Below are 22,608 nucleotides of genomic sequence, written 5' to 3'. Positions count from 1 at the left end.
TCCAAAACAGAGGTACCGAATCCTGGCAAATAGGTTCCGGAACGCAGCAGTCCAAAACAGAGGTACCGAATCCTGGCAAATAGGTTCCGGAACGCAGCAGTCCAAAACAGAGGTACCGGATCCTGACAAATAGGTTCCGGAATGCAGCAGTCCAAAACAAAGGTACCGGATCTGGCTCAAAATAGGCACAACATGTATTTCAGAAGTAGCTAGAATTCATAGCACTAATATAGGCTGTGTCTCAATCAATTGAAACTATTGTTTCTGGTGCTCCTAAATTGAATGATGTGCGCCTAACTTTAAGTCAGTTCTACCAATTAAATGTTAACTTATAGCCCTGTGTGCTTTCTCTGTGTGCACTGCAGCCTCCTCTCCTCCACCCCTGAAGCCAGATGTTGGTTTACTGGGTCTCAGCTTGCATGTCTCCTGCTGGGAAGTAAGTACTGAACTGACCTGACTGCCTGGATTGATACAGTAGGTGGTGGGAGGAAGGATTTAGTAACCTCTATGACTCTGTACAGATTTCATCTTCGCAACTCAGGTGCAAGCCTCTTGAATGCGAGGACAAGCCCTGGTCATGATTCCATAATTCATCTGCATTGACTGACAGAGTCGGAGGTAGAACAACTACTGTAGTAGGTTGGATGCTGCATCGAGATACACTGCGAGTAGCAAAGGGCTGCTCTTTTAACTTGGCTGCTATACATGTTTACATTTGAGTCATTTGGCAGACGCTCTTATCCAGAGCAACTTACAGTAATGAGTGAATACATTTTCATATTAGTTCGTACTGGTCCCCCGTGGGAATCGAACTCACAACCCTGGCGTTGCAAGTGCCATGCTCTACCAACAGCCACACAGGACCGTCTCTCAGTTGGTAGGGAATGTATACTAGAATATATATATATAAATATATCAGCTATAACCTACAATAACTAGGCCTAGAAATCTATGAGACAGAATATGATTAACATGTATCTGGTTAGCACTACAAGCTAACTATAGTCAATAAAGGATGTTATTTCCTGCCATTAAACAGGGGGAGATGTGCTCAGACAGAGAGAGCTCTGCTGACTAAGCACTTCTTTCAGCCAGGCACAGAGCGCCTTTCTGGCATCGCAGTGGGCTGGGGCTGGAGGAGATGCGGCGAGCAACACAGCAACCCCCCATTCTCTCTATCCTATCCCTCCTCTCTTTTTTGTTCTGCTATGCAGCCGTATGGCAACAGCAAGAACCAGATGGCTGGTTTATGCGTATCTTCTGAGGAACAATCCTCTGCCATGTCAATAAGACTTGTCGCACTACGTATGTAATGTGCAGCGATGAGAGTGCTAGGTCAGCATATTGCCTCACTGCTGAAACGTTTAACCGTAGGTGCCGAGACATGATGTACAGTGTGGAATTGACCTTTGTATAGTGCTTGACAAGGTCCTTGATTGGGCCTATTGAATTTCAAAATGTCAGCCATGAAAACATGTTCTAAACTCGATTGAATATATAAAGAAAACGAATGGCTGATGACTCACAGGCGGTAACGTAGCTTTATTACAACGTACTAAGGCAGCAATTATCCTTAGAAAGGTATGATTAGGAAAGTATGAGTAGGTTCCCTAAGGAGAGTTAAGGGTTCAGATATAGTGTTGGGCTGTCTTCTGTGTTCCATCGTGTTCCAACTGTCCTTCGCCCCTCCAGCCTGCTTTGTAGGCCAGAGAGGTTGAATGCCAGGGGGTGTAATGGTGTGTTCACTTCAACTCAACGAGTGAACACGCAATCTCAGGATGCAGACAGTAAACTGTGGTCCACCCTCCCCATCTCCCAGAGTGATCAGCCAAACTAAGCCTTACCATCATGGCTCCCAGCTCTGGGCACGGGTGATATGTGGGAGAACGTGAGGCTCCCAGTAGAGAATATGCAGGGAATAAGCTTTTATTTCAGTGTCATTGGATTAATGCCAGTGACATCTATAATTTCACAGCCTTACCTAATAGGAAGGAACATGGGCTAGTTGTCAATACAGAGACACTTCCTGGAAGTCTAAACAACCAAGTCACATGATGAGAAGTGGAAGCACTGGCAGGTGGAATCTTCAATGAACATGGATTAGAATAAGTTCTGGAGGGGAAGAGTGACCGACAAAAGCCGTTGACCACTTCGAGAGATTCTGCACCATTCTAAAGCCAGGAGTGAAGCCCGTAGATAAGTATGTATTCTGGTAGGGCATGAGAAACACAGGGTGAAGTTGAAGAGGGCAAGGACGGGAGAGCTGTAAGAGGTGCCGAACACAATCGGCCCTACGGTGGTAGGGCTTTCTACCCCGGAAAGCTCCTATGTTGCTGACCATCAAGACAAATAATGCACAACCATCAAGTCCTGGAGCTGTGGATCCCTTGACCACAAGGCCAGAGAATGTAACACCAGCAAATGGACACTGTGATAAAAACGGCCACTCCTCCTTCGATTGCACAGTCCTATGCACATAGGGAGAAGGGAAGAGGGAGACCAAGTAGAACCACCTATAGCCCACCCGACGGAGAGAAGACAGCTTCCAGCGAAGAGCCAGCAGGGCAGGAACGCAAGCAGCAGAAGCCCGAAGACAAGCAATCTGAGAGAGACCAGTCAGTCATCGAACGAGAAGGAGCGTGAGAGCACAGGGAGACTATTTCGACATCGCTTCCTATAGTGAGTACAACAGCAACTCTTTTCTTCCTGAGAGCGAGGTTAACATAGGTGAATGGTCCTCCAACGGGGACCCAGGAGTCGTAGACATTGACTGGGAAGTTCAAATGGAACTAAAAGGGAGAAGACCCATTTAAATGAAAGTTGGAAGGGGTGAACAATGGAATATATATATTTTTCTATTCCTTAAAGGGATACTTCCCTTTATCTACTTCCCCAGAGTCAGATAAACTTGTGGATACCATTTTTGTCTCTGCGTGTGGTTTGAAGGAAGTTGCGCAAATAGTAACTAGCGTGAGCGCAATGAATTGAAGTCTATGGGTATCTTATACAGATACAAGTTTATCTGACTCCGGGGAAGTAGATAAAGGGCCTCGTTGCTAAAATTGTGAAGTATCCCTTTAAAATCAATGATCTTTTATTATTATTATGAAATGTAAATGTACTGTATTGTATTGATGTTAATCACTTCTTAATCCCAAAAACTAGCTAAATAAACAAAAACAAAGAATCTAAAGCCTACTGAATATGAAATATATTTTTTTTTACACAAAAAAGTAACAAAACCACAGATGATGCAAAGCAAATGTCTATCTCATGAAAGAGAAAATAATCAGAGCGCTGTGAGTTAAAGCTGATCTTGTTCAACACAAAAATGATGGTGTGTGGAAACGAGGTCCCCGGTCTCTAACTTGGGTCCCGATTAGGATTTACGACAATAAGAAGAAAAAATATATATGCTGATGTACCTTACACTTTATTCAACTTCACAACTCTGTTATAACATTTGCTTGTCTGAGAAATTCAGACTACTGAAACGTTCCTGGTAGTATAGTGTCTCAACAGAAATGCACTGAATAGTATGGAGAACAAGACAAAGGAGAATAAATGGCTACAGGCCTGCATGCACACAGCTATGGAGTAAACAGACTGGTTGGTTCCCCCTACACACAGGCTAAGCGCTGTATAGACTGGCCAGATTTGATCACACAGACAGACAAGGGAGATAATTGTCTGTGTTACCAGCTTGATGGACAGACTGCCGTCTCCCTGAGGGGCTGTACAGTCTCAGGAAAATCAAAGCAGCACTTTGAGCACGTGTGGTGTATTTGGAGGCATCATGCTGAACAATAATCAATTCAAAAAGGCACAATCCGATCCCGAATAGTCACCCACCCAACAAAAGCATAGGAAAGTACAGAGTGAGCAGAAACTAAGTCATAAACAAATGAATCCATGGTCGCAAACAACAAACTAAAGAGCGGTGTAGATAGAATAGATTGATGTCAAAGCACTGGCACGTGCCTGACATCCTGCCTGACTTAATGGGGTACGACAACATCAAGTCAATGGCTTAACTACTGCAGTGACACAGCTGTTTGTATGTCACACCACCGCAAAATGCATATAGCGTCTGTGTAAAACATGACTCCACTGGTCCTGGGTCAGAAAATACACTCCTAAAGCATGTTAACAAACAAAGCATGTTTATTTCAAACTAAAACAGAATGCACCCAACATCCACCCTCTTATTTTGTTACGTTTTTTACTTTGTCCTTTGAATTCACTGCATTATGATGCACAAATCACAGACATTTATTTTAGGGATAACAGGTCATGTTTTTAATCTTTTAGGATGTTCCTTTTTAGAAGCAATTGTACTGGTCTCACTGTACGTAGGCTATATTCTGCTTATAGACAAGAAGCATATAGGACACCACAAAGGCATTCATTTAAAACGTTGCTGCAGCATCATTTAAAAGAAGAGACAAAACAGGCCAGCGACAGCTGTTTTCAAGTATTCCCTCATCTGGATTCAATCCATTGGAAACAGCCAGGATCCGTACACTCTTCCATAGGAAGGTCAACGCTCTTTTTCTCATTTACAATTCAAACATTTTGGCAAGCAATTTTCATTAAAAGTTCACCTTGCTTAAAATCGTGGGGGAGGCATAAAAATGAGAAAAAAAAGAAAACAAACAAAAGAAATCACCTACCATTTAATCAGCTAGCGAGCCATCTACTGAAGTACACGTTATGTGAGAGATAAAATCAATTGTTAGGTTATCAGACAATATTATGTGAAATACTACCCAGGGTCCATTGGGTTGCTGACATGAGTACAGAGAAGAGACAACTTTACAAAATGATCTTTACCTACTGAGTGATGATTGTCCCCTCAGTGTCTGTTTTCTCTACCACTGGCTGTTTCTCAGCTTCCTCCATCGGCTCACTCAGTCCATTGTCTACATCCTTTGTGGAGGAGCAAGAGGCGACATGCTGCGAGGGATGCTGCTGGTCCAGGGGCTCCGGCAGGCATTGGGGCTCCACGGGGCTGTGTGTGAGGACCAGTGACATTGAGAGGGCAAGATTGGGGGACGGGGTAGTGGTGGGCTCAGCCACTGCGTCAGTGTCCATCCTCGACCCTGTTCCATTGACCCACCGAGATGGAGGTTCTACCATGGGTTCAGGTTCTTTCATAGGTTCTTCCTGAGGTTTCCCTGACTCGTTGGCCCACCGGGGCTTCTCTGGCTCCCCCTGGGTGTCAGTGATCTCCTCTGGGGTGCGGGGGGCCTGTGGGGACAAGGCCTGGGGTGGGGACTGTGCACGTGATGATGACTGGCCCTGGGGAGGGGACTTTGTCTGGAAAGGGGAATGGGCAGGGTGCAGCAACTGGGCCTGAAGGGAAGCCTGGTTTTGGGGTGGTGACTGGTTCTGAGGAGAGGATTGGGTCTGGGGTGAGGACTCAGACTTGGGGGACACATGTGTCTGGGGAGAGGAATGGAACTCTGCCTGGGGCTTAGGACCGGGGCGAGCTTCATTCTTGGCTTGAGTTGGAAACTGGGTGAACTGGGGTGGAGCTTTAGGTGGAGACTGGGATGACTGGTGAGAGGTTAGAGGTGGAGACTGGGATGGGGCTTGAAGAAGAGACTGGGATGGGGCTTGAAGAAGAGACTGGGATGGGGCTTGAAGTAGAGACTGGGATGGGGCTTGAAGAAGAGACTGGGATGGGGCTTGAAGAAGAGACTGGGATGGGGCTTGAAGAAGAGACTTGGTTGGGACATGAGATGTTGACCGAGTTAGGAGAGTTGGAGTTTGAAGCAGACCCGGTTTAGTTAGGAGTCCAGGTTTAGGTTGAAGCTTGGACTGTAGGTGCAGCAGGGCCTGAGGTTTGCCTTGGGTCAGGGAGAGGGTTGGGGTCAGGGTAGGAGTAGGGAGCAGGGGTTGTGGTAGAGGAAGAAGGGGTGTCCAGGCTCCACGCTTGTTACGTTCCCTCTCACGTTCCCTCTCCCGATCCTTCTCCCTCTCCTTTTCACGCTCTCTCTCCCGGTCACGCTCCTGCTCTCGTTCACGGTTGCCACGCTCCCGGCCACGGTCCCTTTCTCTCTCGCGGTCCCTCTCCTTCTCACGGCTGTCTCTCTCACGCCGGTTGCCATTCATCTCCTTCCTGAAGTCAAAGTCCCTGTCCCGTTGCTGCCTGTCCCAAGGGCGTCGGCACTCATCCAAGTCCTGGGGCATGTCAGCATCAGTGAACTGTACTGCAGCATCAACTCCACCACGACTCCACGCCGGGCCCGCTCCAACACCACCAGGACCACCAGTACATACTCCTCCTCCTGCCCCTCCTACTGATCCAGCGCGGTTCTGGTTCTCAAAGCGGTTGGGAAAGTTCTGCCCTTGGTTAGAGCCAGGGCGCGCTTCCTGGAAGCCCTTGGAGACCGCGGCCGAAGAGCTCCGCATGTCACGCTCATCAAAGTCCCCTCTGAGTGGCCCCCAGCGACTCGAGGTCTGGGGGGTGAAGCCGGCAAGGGCCTGAAGCCGCCCTGCCACGCTGTCTCTAGCTGGCTCTCTCACTGGGGTCTGGAGCAGGGCAGGTCTGCCTCCGCCCAAACCGCCACCACCAGCTCCTCCACCCATGGACTCTCTGTGCTCCAGGGGAGGGGTCCTCAGTAGGCCTGTGCTCTGCTTCTCCTGGGGCGGAGGGAAGCGGTAGTCTTGGTCCCCTCCCTGCTGGCTATCGTCAGCTCCAGAGGAAGGCTCCTCCTCAGCCTTGGACATGCTTTCGTTTGGGGGGTTGGGCCCCCGGTTGAAGGCCTCCTCGGCCCTGTTGAAGCGTTCCATCTGGGAGGCCGCTCTGGCGCGTGCCTGGGCATGGAGGGACGCTTCCAGGAGGCTCTGTTGGGACAGGCCCTGCTGCATCAGGAGGGGGAACCGGGCACCGGCACCCTGGAGCATAGTAGGCCGGAGGTCCAGCGGCATCAGCCCAGGCATCCTCTGGCCAGGCAGGCCCTGCTGGTGCAGGGGGTGGGGAAGGGAAGCTGAGGGGTGCATCCCCAGAAGACCCATACCACGACTCATTGCATTCTGCATACCTAGAGAAAGAGGAACACTAAAGATTATTTAACAGTAAAAAGCAGGTCTTATCAGCGAAGTCTTGAGAATGTGAGAAGCTTTTCAAAAGTCATTAAGAACAAACAAAAGAAAGTCAAAACTTCCTAGGTTATTGTTTGGTATCCTTTTACCTTGCAGTACTAACTCTGCAGCTGCATCCATGCCGTCAGCAGATTGGCCCATCTTGTCATTGGCTGCTTGCTGCGTCTGGACTCCAGGTTGAAGCTGGTTGAAGACCCCTTGTCCAGGGAGGGCAGAGGGCATGAAGCTTCCCGGGATAGTAGCTCCGTATGGGGAGTCCTTCATGCTGTCCTGAGCCTGCGACATGGAGGCCGGCACCAGAGCTGCAGGAGCGGGACAGAACATATAGGGCAGTATCTTTAAAATAAATCAATTATGTTTAAATAAAGCAAGTCGCTGGCTTCTTACAACAATTTAGGCAATATTTACTCCAAATGTAATGCATGTAATGACTTCTGACTTCTATAGACTCAGTCAGGTCATGCAGAACTTACATATAGGAGCTGAGCCCATGCCTGCTTGCTGAGGAACACCTGCTGTCTGCATGAAACCTACGGGAGGGAGAAACAACACACCATTATCTGGATTTCTAAACAATATATATATATATTCTTTAATTCAATACTCTTCACTGGCAGCTGCATCCGACTGCTGTGTTTTACCTGGAGGAGGCTGGGAGGCGTTGAAACCCGCTCTGAGGAAGGGGGGCAGGGGGCCATAGCCTGGCGGGGGCATCGCCATGGAAACAGGGAAGGATGGAGGCACAAGACCCACGGCAGGGACAGCCTGAGCCACAGGGAGCTGAGAGGGAACAGACAGGGGAGTTTAAACTATTGAAATGAGGGATGAGATGAACATGCAATGATGCGCTGTGATTCCTGTAACATCGTTTAACAATCAAATCACAGAATGTAGAGGAACAATAGTTTCCCACTGATAATCAGGTTAAGACCAACACTGTGAAAAAATACAACAGCAACATTAAAATGCTCTGGCTGTTGAGATGTTATAGCTGACTGACGAGTTGAATAAGGCCTTAATAAACCTGTGTGTGTGGGTAGGTATGCATGTCGGAGCTTAGTAGCAGGGATGAGCATTTGAAGTCATTTCACTATTCAAACAATATAATATATATTTTTCGGTCGGTTTCAGCAGAATGATGGGGAGGGGCGAGAGAGAAGCAGGGGTGTGTGGGAGTGAGGCGCCATATTGGTTAGACAAACTTGTTCTTGCCATAGGTTATCTATCATACCATCTGATAGTGAGCCTGTCTTGACTGCATCAAATCACTGTAAAATAGCTAGCTAAATACAGTAGCCAGCTAGCTAGCTAAAGTACAACAATTCCATAGGAAACAACGGCCTACCTGTTGGTTGATCATTGTAGCTTACCCATTCTCATTTAGCCAACTTAAATCCATCATTTTTATTCCCGTTTGCGTCGACTAGATATCTCCCACTTGACTTGCTACACATGGAGCCTCTGACTCTAGCGCCACTGATTGACGGACAATAACAACAAGATAAAAGTGTGAAACGTGTGTGTGGGCTGAGTCTTTATGGGGTGCACTCATTAAAACTATTGTTTTATACAAATGTCATCGTCTGTCTTTCTAGGCTATATCGCAATGTCACATATTTTTATACGTTTGTTTTTAGACAATGTCACTTCATTGTTAAAATAGGCCTATATATAAATTTGGGGTATTTAGTAAATCGAATACCAACGTCCGTTCAGATATTCGAATAACCAGGCATATCCCTACTTAGCAGACACAGATTAACTCTGAGGTGAGTTGAATACTAATGACCTAAACACTTCCCCCACCTACTGAGCCAAACCTTCTCACGAGGCCCACCCAAGAACAAAGAAACGGGCTGGGTATCCTGCATTCCCTCAACAACCCCATCACAAAGGAGTCAGGAAGAGAAACCTGAGGCCACTCTAAACACTTGAGGCTAAGCACCCCACAGACAGGGCAGGCAGCTAGCACTAATCACAGGAAGACTATGGTGTTCAGTTTCACACCACTGACCTCATGGTAGACGCTTAGTACAGAGGAAATGGAAATGTGAGGGGCCCGGTAAATTCCACCCTCTCACTCACTCACACACACATTTAAAGGATGATGAAAGCAATGCACAAAACAAAGTATTTATGCTTAAAAGATGAATGTTAGTTATTGTTAGATCTCTGAGGTTTGGGTACCTGTACAGGCATCATGGAGACCTGTTGGCTGAAGGCCTCCTGTTGACTGAAAGCCTCCTGTTGGCTGAAAGCCTCTTGTTGGGTCTGTTGGGTGTTGGTGGCCGTCATGGGTTCAACGCTCACAGCCTGGCTCACAGCTTCCTTCATTGGCTCTGGCGCATTCTTGGCTGCTTCCCACTCTACAGTTAAAATAAAACAGAGGATTAGAGAATAAGATTGAATGTACGACACTTGAATGTTCGTTTTTTGTTACTTTTATTTCTTATCCGTATTTGTTTTTTAACTGCATTGTTGGTTAGGGGCTCAGTAAGTAAGCATTTCACTGTAAGGTCTACCTAGACCTGTTGTATTCAGCGCATGTGACTAATAACATTTGATTTGATAGTCACATCTACCCTGCCCTGCTGGGGTCTATTTATCCAGTGTCATGTTACTCTGTGGGAAGTCCTTCTCTGATAAACCCAAATCGTAACAAAAATAAGCAAATGCCAGGAAATATGTTTAGTGTCAAGAGAGTTAATGTGTGTGGGTGAGAGAATGTGTCTCCTGTTTTTTTGTGTGTGTCCAGTGTGTGTGTGCATGTGTATCCAGTGTGTGTGGGTGTGTATATCCAGTGTGTGTGTATATCCAGTGTGTGTGTCCAGTGTGTGTGGGCGTGTATATCCAGTGTGTGTGGGTGTGTATATCCAGTGTGTGTGTCCAGTGTGTGTGGGCGTGTATATCCAGTGTGTGTGGGCATGTATATCCAGTGTGTGTGTCCAGTGTGTGTGGGCGTGTATATCCAGTGTGTGTGTATATCCAGTGTGTGTGGGCATGTATATCAGTGTGTGTGGGTGTGTATATCCAGTGTGTATATCCAGTGTGTATATCCAGTGTGTGTGTGGGCATGTATATCCAGTGTGTGTGTGTGTGTCTTTTGTTTGTTTATAAGTCATCTCTAGTGTTGATCCTGCGTGCCCTATATGACAGGGCATCAGCATGTAGCCTGCTGTGTCTGCTCACCGGCGTTGACAGTCTCCTGGTCGATCATGCCTCCCTCAGCAAAGCCGTCCAGGTCGTCCAACTTGACCTTCTCCCAGGGGATGTAGGTGACCCCCAGGTCCATGTCCCAGAACTGCTTATACTCCTGCTTCACTCCCTTATTCAGCGCCCACGCAATCTGAACATACACATACAGAACAGAACATACAAATGTCAGGGGAAGCATAAAAGAGCAGAAATATTGAGGCTATTTGAGTCCCAACAGAAGAGAATAAAATATGTACCAGCTGGGTTGCTATGAGGTGAGTGGTATGGTAAGTGAGAAGCCCAATAATTTAAAAACATTACACACACAGGAGGACATGTCCTGACTGCAGCCAAATGGAAATCACATCACAGAACAACATGGAGCGGGGGGAACCTCGACGGCATAGTATAAAAATGAGCAGGAAATATAACGGACTTCACCTTGATAATCTTGGAGACGACCTTGAATGAACCAGTGCTGAGTTTCTGTCTGGCGCAGTAGGCATCCTGTCTGTGGACCATACAGATGTAGGCACAGCCACGAGGAGGGATCATCTATAGAAGGAAAGAGATAGAGGGATGTAGACAAAGAGTGGATGAAAGTAAGATGGTTAGGCAGTTAATAACCCACAGTGAAGTCAGAATTTGCTAATATAAAGTGCCTGCTCTGGCTTACAGAGCCAAGTTAGTCCTTTAAACTGGACACAGTTGTGATGATTCACATTTCCCTCAGGTCAGAGGTGACAAACGCCTGCTAAACCACATAACGAGCAGAGGTTAATGGAGTCAACTCAGGCTCACTCGGAGACAGAGAGAGAGAGAGGACGCTCTACTCACATTGATCGACTCAATCTGACCAAACTCTTCAAACAGGTTGGTGAGGTCCTGTGGACTGGCCTTCTTGTCTACCTGTCCCACCCACAGAGTGGTGCTGCACACTGAGGACAAGGTAAAGAGGAGATGGTGGCTTAAATCATTAAAAAGGTGGTAAGTGTGCACCAAGTTTGGAACCAACAGGACCCTGAACATATTCTACCCCCAAGCCATAACACCGCTAACTACCCCGACTATCTGCATTGACCCCCCCCTTTGCACTAACTCTTTTGATCACATACCTGCTGCTACTGTTTATTATCCATCCTATTGCCGTACCTATATGTACATATCTACCTTAATTACCTCGTATCGACTCGGTACTGGTACCCCGTGTATCTAACCAAGTTATTCTTACTCATTGTGTATTTTTCTATAATTTTTCTCCGTCTGCTTTGTTGGGAAGGGCCCATAAGTAAGCAATTCATTGTTAGTCTACACCGGTTGCTTACGAAGCATGTAACAAATAACATTTGATTAAAAAAATATAAAGAAAGAAGTGACTGTGGACATTTCTATGATTAGGGCTACACAGAAACAGGGTAGGAGTTATTAGTCAAGGTGAAGGGGTCAGCGAAGAGGAAAAAGGTGCCGTATTGAAAGCTTGTATTACCACTGAGAAACCTGGATCGGATGGGAGGCAGTCCTTTCTTCTGGCGCTCTTTCTCTCGCTCGCGGGCTTCTTGTCTCTCGCTGGAGTAGGACCGCGACGACTTCCTCTTCCGCTCTCTGGAGCGTGACCGCGACCGCTTACGGTGTTTCCGTTTCCGAGAGCCTGACCGTGATCTGGACCGTCTCTTCCTGGGAGATCTAGAGTAGAGGGTTATTCTGAAGGTAATTGTGATGCCAGTAGTCGTGGTAAGATCAACATGGATGGTGGTGCTATAATCTGCGACTCTGCAAAGTGTCTCAGGTAGCCTTATGGACTGTTTCTCTCAGATTGGGTCCCTCGACTCACCTTGATCGTGACCTAGAACGTGTTCTTGACCGCGTGTCGACCGTCTTGGACTTCTTGTCCTCTGGTTCGAAGCGTTCTTCCTCCATCTCTGGCCCGTCATCCAGGTCCATGTCCTATAACACAGGCATCATTACAACGGAGCTCTACTTACAAAGACAACAGTGCTCGAACAATCGCAGAGATTGTTTATTTATTATATATACACACACACAGTCAAAAGTTTGGACATATCTACTCATTCAAGAGTTTCTTTATTTTTTACTATTTTCTATATTGTAGAATAATAGTGAAGACATCAAAACTATGAAATAACACATATAGAATCATGTAGTAACCAAAGTGTTCAACAAACTTTGGGGAATGCCAAGTGTGTGCAAAGCTGTCATCAAGGGAAAGGTTGGCTACTTTAGAGAATCTCAAATATAAAATATATTTTGATTTGTTCAACACTTTATTGGTTACTACATGATTCCATATGTGTTATTTCATAGTTTTGATGTCTTCACTATTATTCTACAATGTATAAAAATTGTAAAAACAAAGAAAAACCCTGAGTATGTGTCCAAACTTTTGACTGGTACTGTAAATATTGGTTCAGCCAAAGTCAGTGAGGGAAACAAGGGCTTACCTGCTGCTGGTTGTCAATTGAGTCATCCGTCTTGTTTTGCGGCGCCGGGTGCTGTGATTGGCTGCTGCTCTGTTGGGGCATGGCCGTGTTCTCAGACCCAAATATTCCATCCTGCCCTTCCATGTTCATGGACTGGAAGAAAGTCAAAAGGTTACACTGTCAAGAGGGTTTCAATACATGGATATGACAAGCAAACAATAATTGACCCCATAAGTCTCTGGAGGTGATATGTAGGTACCTTCTGCTGGTGCTCCATGAGCTGCTTCTGGAAGTGCTCCAGGTTCTGCTGCTGCAGCTGCTCAGCCAGCTGGTGGAAGATGGAGTCAGACACCATGGGCCTGGAGGGAGACGGGGAAGACAGACAGGGGAGACGGGTCAATAGTTCAGTTAACTACCGTTCCGTCACACAGGTAGAGGGCAGACAACGTGCATACACACAACCGGTGACATATTCCACAACAGGGCTCTCCCAACCCCGTTCCTGGGTTGTCCAACCTGGGCTCTCCAACCCCGTTCCTGGGTTGTCCAACCTGGGCTCTCCAACCCCGTTCCTGGGTTGTCCAACCTGGGCTCTCCAACCCCGTTCCTGGGTTGTCCAACCTGGGCTCTCCAACCCCGTTCCTGGGTTGTCCAACCTGGGCTCTCCAACCCCGTTCCTGGGTTGTCCAACCTGGGCTCTCCAACCCCGTTCCTGGGTTGTCCAACCTGGGCTCTCCAACCCCGTTCCTGGGTTGTCCAACCTGGGCTCTCCAACCCCGTTCCTGGGTTGTCCAACCTGGGCTCTCCAACCCCGTTCCTGGGTTGTCCAACCTGGGCTCTCAACCCCGTTCCTGGGTTGTCCAACCTGGGCTCTCCAACCCCGTTCCTGGGTTGTCCAACCTGGGCTCTCCAACCCCGTTCCTGGGTTGTCCAACCTGGGCTCTCCAACCCCGTTCCTGGGTTGTCCAACCTGGGTTCTCCAACCCCGTTCCTGGGTTGTCCAACCTGGGTTCTCCAACCCCGTTCCTGGGTTGTCCAACCTGGGTTCTCCAACCCCGTTCCTGGGTTGTCCAACCTGGGTTCTCCAACCCCGTTCCTGGGTTGTCCAACCTGGGTTCTCCAACCCCGTTCCTGGGTTGTCCAACCTGGGTTCTCCAACCCTGTTCCTGGGTTGTCCAACCTGGGTTCTCCAACCTTGTTCCTGGGTTGTCCAACCTGGGTTCTCCAACTTTGTTCCTGGAGAGCTACCGTTGTGTAGGTTTTCGCACCAACCCTAATCTACAGCACCTGATTCTAATAATTAGTTGGTTGATAAACTGAATCAGGTTAGTTACAACTGAGGTTGGATTGAAAACCTACAGGAGGGTCACTCTCCAGGAACAGGGTTGGAAAGCACTGTTCCACAGGATCTTAGATGTTTTAGGTTGATGTACACGCTTACATCTGGGATGATTGGGCGTCCTTTTTGGTGTCTTCAGAGCGTTCTGAATCGTTCCCAAAGTCAAAATGGCCCAACATTTTCTGCAACACATGGAGAAAGACAATTATTAAAATACAGATTCAACATTCAAAAGTTAACAACCAAACATACTTCCATTCCATGTATGTGTCTGTGGCCTTGATCTCTCACCTTGTTGAAGGAGGAGATCCTCTGCTCCAGGGGGTTGAGCTGCATGGGGTTGGCTGTGGCGGCTGCAGTGAGCTGGGCCGTCAGAGCCTGCAACTGGACCACCAGTCCTGCATCCAACGCCTGAAGCAGAGATGGCTGGGGCTTCTGCTGCTGCATTTGCAGGCTCTGCACCAGCTGCTGGAGCTGTTACACAGATACACAAACAGATAGACAGGGTTAGAGTAGGAGACTTTGCAGGGCTCCATCTGGTCATTTTTCAAAGGAAAGTTTTGTAAACAAAGGAGCATCAGAAAGGTCAGAAGTTCAAGATCAAAAGTGTTTGTGTTCACTATCATTAGTCTCCATTATACAGACTCAAGTCGAAACAAAAAAAAGGGATACTGGGAGATTCTGGCAATTGAGTAGTTACTGTACCTCGAGACTTCATGTTACTGCGCTAATGCTAGTTAGTTTTGTGAGTCAATATTATCTCCAACTTCGGTCATAATGCACTCAAGAGTTAATCTGACTCTGGGTAAGAAAAACTTAATTGCCAGAATCTTGCAGTATCCCTTTAAAACATGACAACAATCTGAGCTGAGCTTCAAATTCGATATTGAATTGACAGGCTGAGGATCAGGGAGATGCTGTGCAGACCGACCTGTTGGCCGTGTGGACTCTGCAGGATCTGGGCCACAGCAGCTACAGTGTCTGTGTTGGAGAACTGTGACGCCCAGTCAGGCAGACTGGATACGATGTTGGCTGGGGTGGCTGGGGTCGCTGGTGTACCTAGACACAAACACAGAACATCAATCATGAGAAATCAATAACAACAAAACAAACATCTACATTTGAAGCTGATTAAAGAGCCTATACCTAAATCACAAGGCAGCCTCTGAGTATTTTGTGTCAGTTCAGGAGAGAGGACTATTTTGCCACTAGGTGTCAGTATAGAGCTATATGTTTTATGGATATGTTGTGTGACTGACCAGGCGTGTTGACTGCAGCATCGCGGCTGGTCATGACTGGGGTGACACTGGGAGGGGGAAGTCCTGCAGCCATGTCGAGCAACGGCTGGATGATGTCACTCTTGAAGACTGCGTTCTTCTGCCAGAGGTTGAGGACCCTGACAATCTTACTCTGGAACACAGCGGACGGAAGAATAAGCTCCTAGACAAGATCCGACTGACACAACCAATTAAAACTAGACCCCGGCAGGGAATGAGTCTGTCTAAAAGTTAATGCTGTATACAAATTTAGAGTATGAAAAGAACATATTCATTGTTTATTTGGTTTTTCAAACAATGCTACAGACCAGATCTATCACTAACAGTACAGAGGATATGTGTAGTCAGAGCTAGAAGAGGAGGTGTAAGCTAGAACAGTGTTTCTGAATGGAGAAACCAGAGAGTTGTCTTTGTTCCCACTGTGACCCACCTTGTCATCTGAGGGGCAGCGGTAGAGATGTTGGAAGGTTCCGATGATGTTTTTGCTGAAGCGCGGGGCAAACACATCCTTGTCCTGGCCAAACTGGTGCCGTGACTGCCGCACGATGGAGTCCATGACATACAGGCCTGGGACCTTATACTCTGGCTTGCACTGTCAACACAACAAGGCTGTTTAGCGTCTGTGGGGTGAACGACCTATGATTGGCAAGTATCCCATTCATATGGGTAGCACAGATTTGTGTTCTATTTTACTCTGTTTGGGACTGGTAAAACTAAAAGAAGAGAAACTCACTTTCTGAACAAATTTTTCCACGCCCTGGACAACATGTTTGTAGTACTGAAAGAGAAGGGGGAAAAAAATAAGAAAAGACGCCTTGTGACACCCCACCAAAACATCAACTACAAGCATCCCTGGAGACAAAGACCTGAAACTGGTAAAAGACAGCGGTTACAGTATTACCAACAGCAGTATCTGTGAAACCAAGAGCAATTACATTATGCCAAGTGACACAAACTAGGGATGGGTACTTGAAATAATTTCACTATTCGCAAAATATTGCAGCAGTGCGATTGGCAGGGAGTTTTACACGAGAGGGAGAGTGAAAGAGAGTAGCCATACAGACTCACGGTATTTAGACAAAATTATAGATTCCATTTGTTATGTAGGCTACCTGGGCGGCAGGTAGCCTAGTAGTTAGAGCGTAGGACTAGTAACCAAAAGGTTGCAAGATCGAATCCCCGAGCTGACAAGGTAAAAATCTGTCGTTCTGCCCCTGAACAAGGCAGTTAACCCACTGTTCCTATGCCGTCATTGAAAATAAGAATTTCTTCTTAACTGACCTGCCTAGTTAAATAAAGGTAAAATAAAAAATCCTATCTGGTAGTGCATCCATCAAATTGATGTAAAGAAGCTAGCTATGTCAGCCAGCTAGCTGGCTACCTAAGCTAAAGGCTATTTTGCTGATCTTCCTGTCCTCAGCTTCCCAACCTTGTAGTTGTTGCCAACTCCTCATCTAACTAATTCCGTAAATTGTAATTGACAAGAGATTTCCAACGTTGGAGCCATTGAGTAGACAGTGCCACTTTTATTGGCCGACAACAACAAATGTGTGAAACCCATGTAGGCTACTACGGTATGTATTTTTACGGGGCTCACATCATAAAATCCACAATCAAAAGTTAGCTGTTTTACTGAATTAAGAATTTCAAATGCCATGGTATATCCCATTGTCTTACGTACGTTAACGTGTCAATTCCACCTGCATTGATCGGTTGAGGGACGAGCGTCGCGGAGGAGTGACACCATCTGACGTGAGATTGTGTAGCAATGTCACATAGATCACTTAATTTAGACAAAGCCTTTTCATTGTTAAAATACACCTATGATTTTTCTTTCTTCAAAAATGAATAGCAGCCCCCATCCCTGAATAACAAGCAAGTATCCACATTAGGGCTGCATTAGTTGATTAATATTTGCGTAATGAATTACAGTACATGACCAAAAGTATTTGGACACCGTATGTGGACACCTGCTCGTCAAACACCTGCTCGTCTCCATCCAAAATCAAGGGCATTAATATGGAGTTGTTCCACCCTTTGCTGCTGTAACAGCCTCCGCTCTTCTGGGAAGGCTTTCCACTAGATGTTGGAACATTGCTGAAAGGACTTGCTTCCATTCAGCCACAAGAGCATTAGTTAGTCCGGGCACTGATGTTGGGCGAATAGGCCTGGCTTGCAGTCGGCATTCCAATTCATCCCAAGGGTGTTTGATGGGGTTGAGGTCAGGGCTCTGTGCAGGCCAGTCAAGTTCTTCCACATTGATCTCGACAAACCATTTCTATATGGACATCGCTTTGTGCACGGGGGCATTGTCATGCTGGAACAGGAAAGGGCCTTCCCCAAACTGTTGCCACAAAGTTGGAAGCACAGAATCGTCTAGAATGTCATTGTACGATGTAGCGTTAAGATTTAGCTTCAAAGGATCAAAGGGGCCTAGCCTGAACCATGAAGAACATCCCCAGACCATTATTCCTCCTCCACAAAACGTTACAGTTGGAGCTATGTGTTTGGCAGGTAGCGTTCCCCTGGCATCCGCCAAACCCAGATTCATCCGCCAGACAGGGAAGCGTGATTCATCACTCCAGAGAACGCGTTTCCACTGCTCCGTAGTCCAATGTCGGCGAGCTTTACACCACCAAGCCAACGCTTGGCATCGTGCATGGTGATCTTGTGTGCGGCTGCTCAGCCATGGAAACCCATTTCACGAAGCTCCCGACAAACAGTTATTGCGCTGACGTTGCTTCCAGAGGCAGTTTGGAACTCTGAGTGTTGCAACCAAGGACAGACGACTTTTACGAGCTACACGCTTCAGCACTTGTTGGTCCTGTTCTGTGAGCTTGTGTGGCCTACCACTTCGCGGCTGAGTTGTTGTTGGAAAGGTGGCATCCTATGACGGTGCCACGTTGAAAGTCACTGAGCTCTTCAGTAAGGCCATTCTACTGCCAATCTTCGTTTTTGGCGATTGCATGGCGGTGTGCTCAATTGTATACACCTGTCATCAACGGGTGTGGCTGAAATAGTCTAATGTACTAATTTGAAGGGGTATCCACGTACTTTTGATTATATAGTGTATTTTGGAAAATACTGTGAAAATCTTGGGATACATCACAAAAACAATTAATTGGGAATTAAATTGATTTCATGTTTTCCTTCCAAAACTACGGTATAGGCTAAATAGGCTTATGTCTTGATGTCTCAGTCTAGCTAGGCCTATTTCTTGCGCCTTGAAGGGGAAAACACGAGAAGACCAAATAACTGATTCACAATAGGAGAAAATCAAGTTGACCAATGAAAAACAGAAGTTATACATTGGCATTGACCCAATGCAATATGCACTGTTGAAAGTAAGGTCATTCCTTTGCATTCAAGCCATGTTCTCAGCTGCCTGCCACCATATTAAAGAGTAATTGATTCATTTGATTAATTGGTGCTGTAGTGTTTAGGCAACACGCTGGTACGGAGGGGAGGAATGGTGGGGACTGCAAAGACCTTTGGGGTGACTAAAGTATATGCAGAGAGGTAGGCTATGCTGTCTTAGACATAGTGCAGCCTGGGTTGAAGACACCACTTTTGAAGACACCACAGAACAGTGTAGTCTGGAGGATTGTGCAGAATCATTTCACAAGGCTTATAACACCACAAAGAGAGAGAAAGAGGGAGAATAAGAATGAAGGAGTGAATGGGAACATCACCAAATAGAGGAATTGCACACCGTCATGTGTTTGAATGAGTGAATCGTTCAATTTCTTTGCCTCATCCAGAGTTAATAGATACTTGCCGACTCGTGATGCACTACACCTGTCCCATTACAGCTAGTGATGTAGGTTTACTACAGTGCGGCTGGGATAAAAATATTAAGGAAAGCAAAAAAAACAATAACTGGCTTCAGCGCTCAACTACTGCGCTTCTGGCCAACAGGTGTAATAGTATTCATCAGTGAACACCCCGTGAGGTGAAGCCAAAAGGCACATTTCCACATTGGGGATGTAAATAAATAAAAATAGGCTACACCTTTCTTATCTAATCATGATTCCCAGCCCATGCATCCCTTCTACTCTCTTTACACACAGTAACTTGTTCACCCATCTTATTACACACAAATCTACAGTGCAACATTTACTTGATAATTAAAAGCTCTCAATAGATTGTGTGAAAGGTAAAACAAGTGATTCATACATACAAGGCAAGCACATCAGGCAAAAGTGGACCACAGGGCCAAATGGGATAAGTGGTGCCATGCAACACTAGCAGAACTGCTAGCAGATGGCGCTAAATGCAATTTATTCCTCCAGATTACAGAACAAAGTATTTCTACAGGTTGCCTATACTTTGACAAACATGCATTGCAGTGCGGGGCACTTTGGACACACGGAGGAGCTATAAAAAGTGCCTAGGAAATATTACTTCGATACCTTGTCCTGCATATCTTTCTTAGAGCTAGTAGTGGGTCTATATTTTTCACTGTGACATCTCCAAGGCCTTGACAGCAAATATACATATCAGTCATCTGCACACATTCTGCAAGCAAGTTCACATCCATTCTCAGGGTCAAGTCAGAGCTGCTAGACGTCATATAAGACCAGTTAATATTACTAATATGTTTTTTTGTTCTCACTTGCAAACAGAAATGGAGGCACACACAAGAAAAGTATCTTTGTCTCACCGAAGCAAATACATTAAACACATAACACTAGCGAGTGAAACTCCCAACATGGTAGCCATGTAGAATAGCCAGGCTACATTGAGGGAGGGTTTTGAATGGGGCAAAACGCAAGCATTGAAAACTTGAGACAGACACTGCTCACAGGTGCTTTATAACAATAGGATTAAGGAATGATTCAGCCTATCAGTTGCCCGAGTTGTTCAACTACAACCTCTATAGGCCATTCAAAAAATGTTTATGTTCAAATGACTAAACCAATGAAGCCGATAACATGTAGGCTAAATGAGCTCATAGCCCTGTCTGAAACTAGTTCAGTGTCAGTGAGCCAAAAAGACAGAGTTCCAATCATCCCAGCAACACAACACGGTCAGAAAGCTATGATGAGTTGTACGTACATTCTTCAATACATGGCCAAATTTGCACAGAATGGGGTTTGTCCAGTTTAAGTCCTAATGATTTCTACAGTGTGTGAAAATAGTAGGCCTACATTTCTTATAGTCAATCCTGCCAATGTTGTTTGTACCTGGGTTTCTAAACTTGTAATGCAAGGCAGCATAGCCAGAGTTGTTTATCCCTACCCAAGTTGTTTATCCCTACCCAAGTTGTTTTTCAGTCAAGTATTGTAGCACAAACTGCACACTATGTGGGGCAACAGAACTGCCATATAATTTAGGCTAGGTTTACTTACCCTATCATCATCATCATCATCATCATGTTCTGGGAATAAATCACATTCTCAAATGGCTGAACCAACTTCAAATTCACGCAACTCAAATGTTTGCAAAACATCTCAAACGGACATCAATGCATGGTTTAGGCCCGACTTCTCAGTGCACAAATTAGGCTAGATTTTTGGGGATTTTAAAATGAACATATCCTATTATCCCATAAGAACACACAGAAAAAAAAGCATTATGGAAACTTCGATACAAGTGGCAAGTAGAGAAGCAATAACCAGAAAACGTACTCACTCAAAACACACAAATGTTGAGTGAATAATGAGATGAGTCTATTTGCAATTGGAAAAGCTAGGCCTTATCTTTACATTACGTTGGAAATCTGGACCGAAAACCTGAGAAAACTGGGTTACATTTAAAAAATGTTACTCCTTTAAAATTCCCCCACAATATCTGTGCCGAAATGGGCCAATTAGGCTACAGTCACAAACAGCGGGGGGGGAGGAAAATGGTGCTGGGAGTGACGGAGAACATACTCTTGCTTTCAACAAATGTGTTAGACAGGATATGTCTACAATGACTGACAGTGAATGTGGAGACATGCCTAGCATGTAATTCAATGCTAGCAAAGATGTAAATAAAACACAATACCAATAAAAACTGAACAGGGGCTCGTTTGATTGATGCATTGGTAGGCCATATCGATATCAGTCAACTCTGAATGGGTTATTGTTGCTCATGTATTTCTTCAGTGCCATGTTGGGTGCAAAAAAAACACTGTGGCAACTAGGCCTACAGTCCAGTAAAAACACTGATTAAAACGTTATGGTCATGGAATAGGCTATTTGGTGCAACATCCTAGCACTCAAGACACAGTTTGCCACTCTCTGTAGGCCGGTATATCATTCACCCCCAGGCTAGAATAAGACTGGGCTAGGGAGAGATCGTGTGTCAAATGTCAAGATGACATTCAGACTGCAATCTTGGTACACACTCATTTTCAAAGACATGAGCAACACAGAGTTGACTGATATCAACCTATAAATGAAGGCCATTAATCAAATGAGACCCACTAACGGAGAGTAAACACTGTGTTTTCTTATGGGTCTTCCTATAAAGAAATGGGACCAACGTGTGACACTGGGATGAACATTTCAAAATGTTTCGAAATTAAAATAAGAATTTATGCAATTCCAAATGAATACATAGAGGAATAAAAGTTAATATATGCAAATGTACCCTTAAATTCAGCTATACAACAACATAGGACTATACATCCTTTAAGCAGGGCTCAAACAGATATTGGCAAGTCAAATTCAAGGACTTTCAGGAACTATTTCAAGCGATTTATTGTAATTTTCAAGGACCTCAACCTTATACAATTGTATCATTTATATAATTGTACATACAGTGCAGTCGGAAAGTATTCAGACCCCTTGACTTCTTCCACATTTTGTTACGTGACAGCCATATTCTAAAATGTATACAAATATTTTCCCCCCTCAATCTACACACAATACCTCATGACAAAGCAAAAACAGGTTTTTAGAAACTTTAGCAAATGTATTAAAAATAAACTGAAATATCACATTTACATACAGTTGAAGCCGGAAGTTTAGTCCACACTCTACAAATTTCTTGTTAACAAACTATCGTTTTGGCAAGTCGGTTAGGAGATCTACTTTGTGCATGACAAGTCATTTTTCCAACAATTGTTTACAGACCGATTATTTCACTGTATTACAATTCCAGTGGGTCAGAAGTTTACATACACTAAGTAGACTGTGCCTTTAAAGAGCTTTGAAAATTCCAGAAAATGTTATGGCTTTAGATGCTTCTGATAGGCTAATTGACATCATTTGAGTGAATTGGAGGTGTACCTGTGGATGTATTTCAAAGCCTACCTTCA

At 45.5% G+C, this 22,608-nt stretch overlaps 1 protein-coding gene across 3 annotated transcripts in view; it reads right to left on the bottom strand.

Annotated features, from left to right (window-relative positions):
* Window positions 1-3,414: 3,414 nt before the first annotated feature.
* Window positions 3,415-22,608, bottom strand: part of LOC112256575 (SR-related and CTD-associated factor 8) — a 42,033-nt gene continuing 22,839 nt past the window's right edge. For all 3 annotated transcript variants that reach the window (XM_024429904.2, XM_024429905.2, XM_024429906.2), the window contains exons 3-20: window positions 16,093-16,137; window positions 15,790-15,951; window positions 15,342-15,492; window positions 15,014-15,141; window positions 14,374-14,556; window positions 14,185-14,264; window positions 13,003-13,102; window positions 12,765-12,896; window positions 12,137-12,249; window positions 11,792-11,988; window positions 11,143-11,243; window positions 10,747-10,860; window positions 10,300-10,456; window positions 9,298-9,476; window positions 7,752-7,890; window positions 7,584-7,640; window positions 7,200-7,412; window positions 3,415-7,049 (exon numbers count right to left, since the gene is read on the bottom strand). In XM_024429904.2, the coding sequence (XP_024285672.2) occupies window positions 4,834-7,049; window positions 7,200-7,412; window positions 7,584-7,640; window positions 7,752-7,890; window positions 9,298-9,476; window positions 10,300-10,456; window positions 10,747-10,860; window positions 11,143-11,243; window positions 11,792-11,988; window positions 12,137-12,249; window positions 12,765-12,896; window positions 13,003-13,102; window positions 14,185-14,264; window positions 14,374-14,556; window positions 15,014-15,141; window positions 15,342-15,492; window positions 15,790-15,951; window positions 16,093-16,137 (4,467 nt within the window). In that variant the 3' untranslated portion in view covers window positions 3,415-4,833. The remainder of the gene's footprint in view (window positions 7,050-7,199; window positions 7,413-7,583; window positions 7,641-7,751; window positions 7,891-9,297; window positions 9,477-10,299; window positions 10,457-10,746; window positions 10,861-11,142; window positions 11,244-11,791; window positions 11,989-12,136; window positions 12,250-12,764; window positions 12,897-13,002; window positions 13,103-14,184; window positions 14,265-14,373; window positions 14,557-15,013; window positions 15,142-15,341; window positions 15,493-15,789; window positions 15,952-16,092; window positions 16,138-22,608) is intronic.

This window comes from Oncorhynchus tshawytscha, linkage group LG08 (assembly GCF_018296145.1).
Source record: "Oncorhynchus tshawytscha isolate Ot180627B linkage group LG08, Otsh_v2.0, whole genome shotgun sequence".
Lineage (NCBI taxonomy): Eukaryota > Metazoa > Chordata > Actinopteri > Salmoniformes > Salmonidae > Oncorhynchus > Oncorhynchus tshawytscha.
This window is presented reverse-complemented; position numbering and strand designations above follow the sequence as displayed.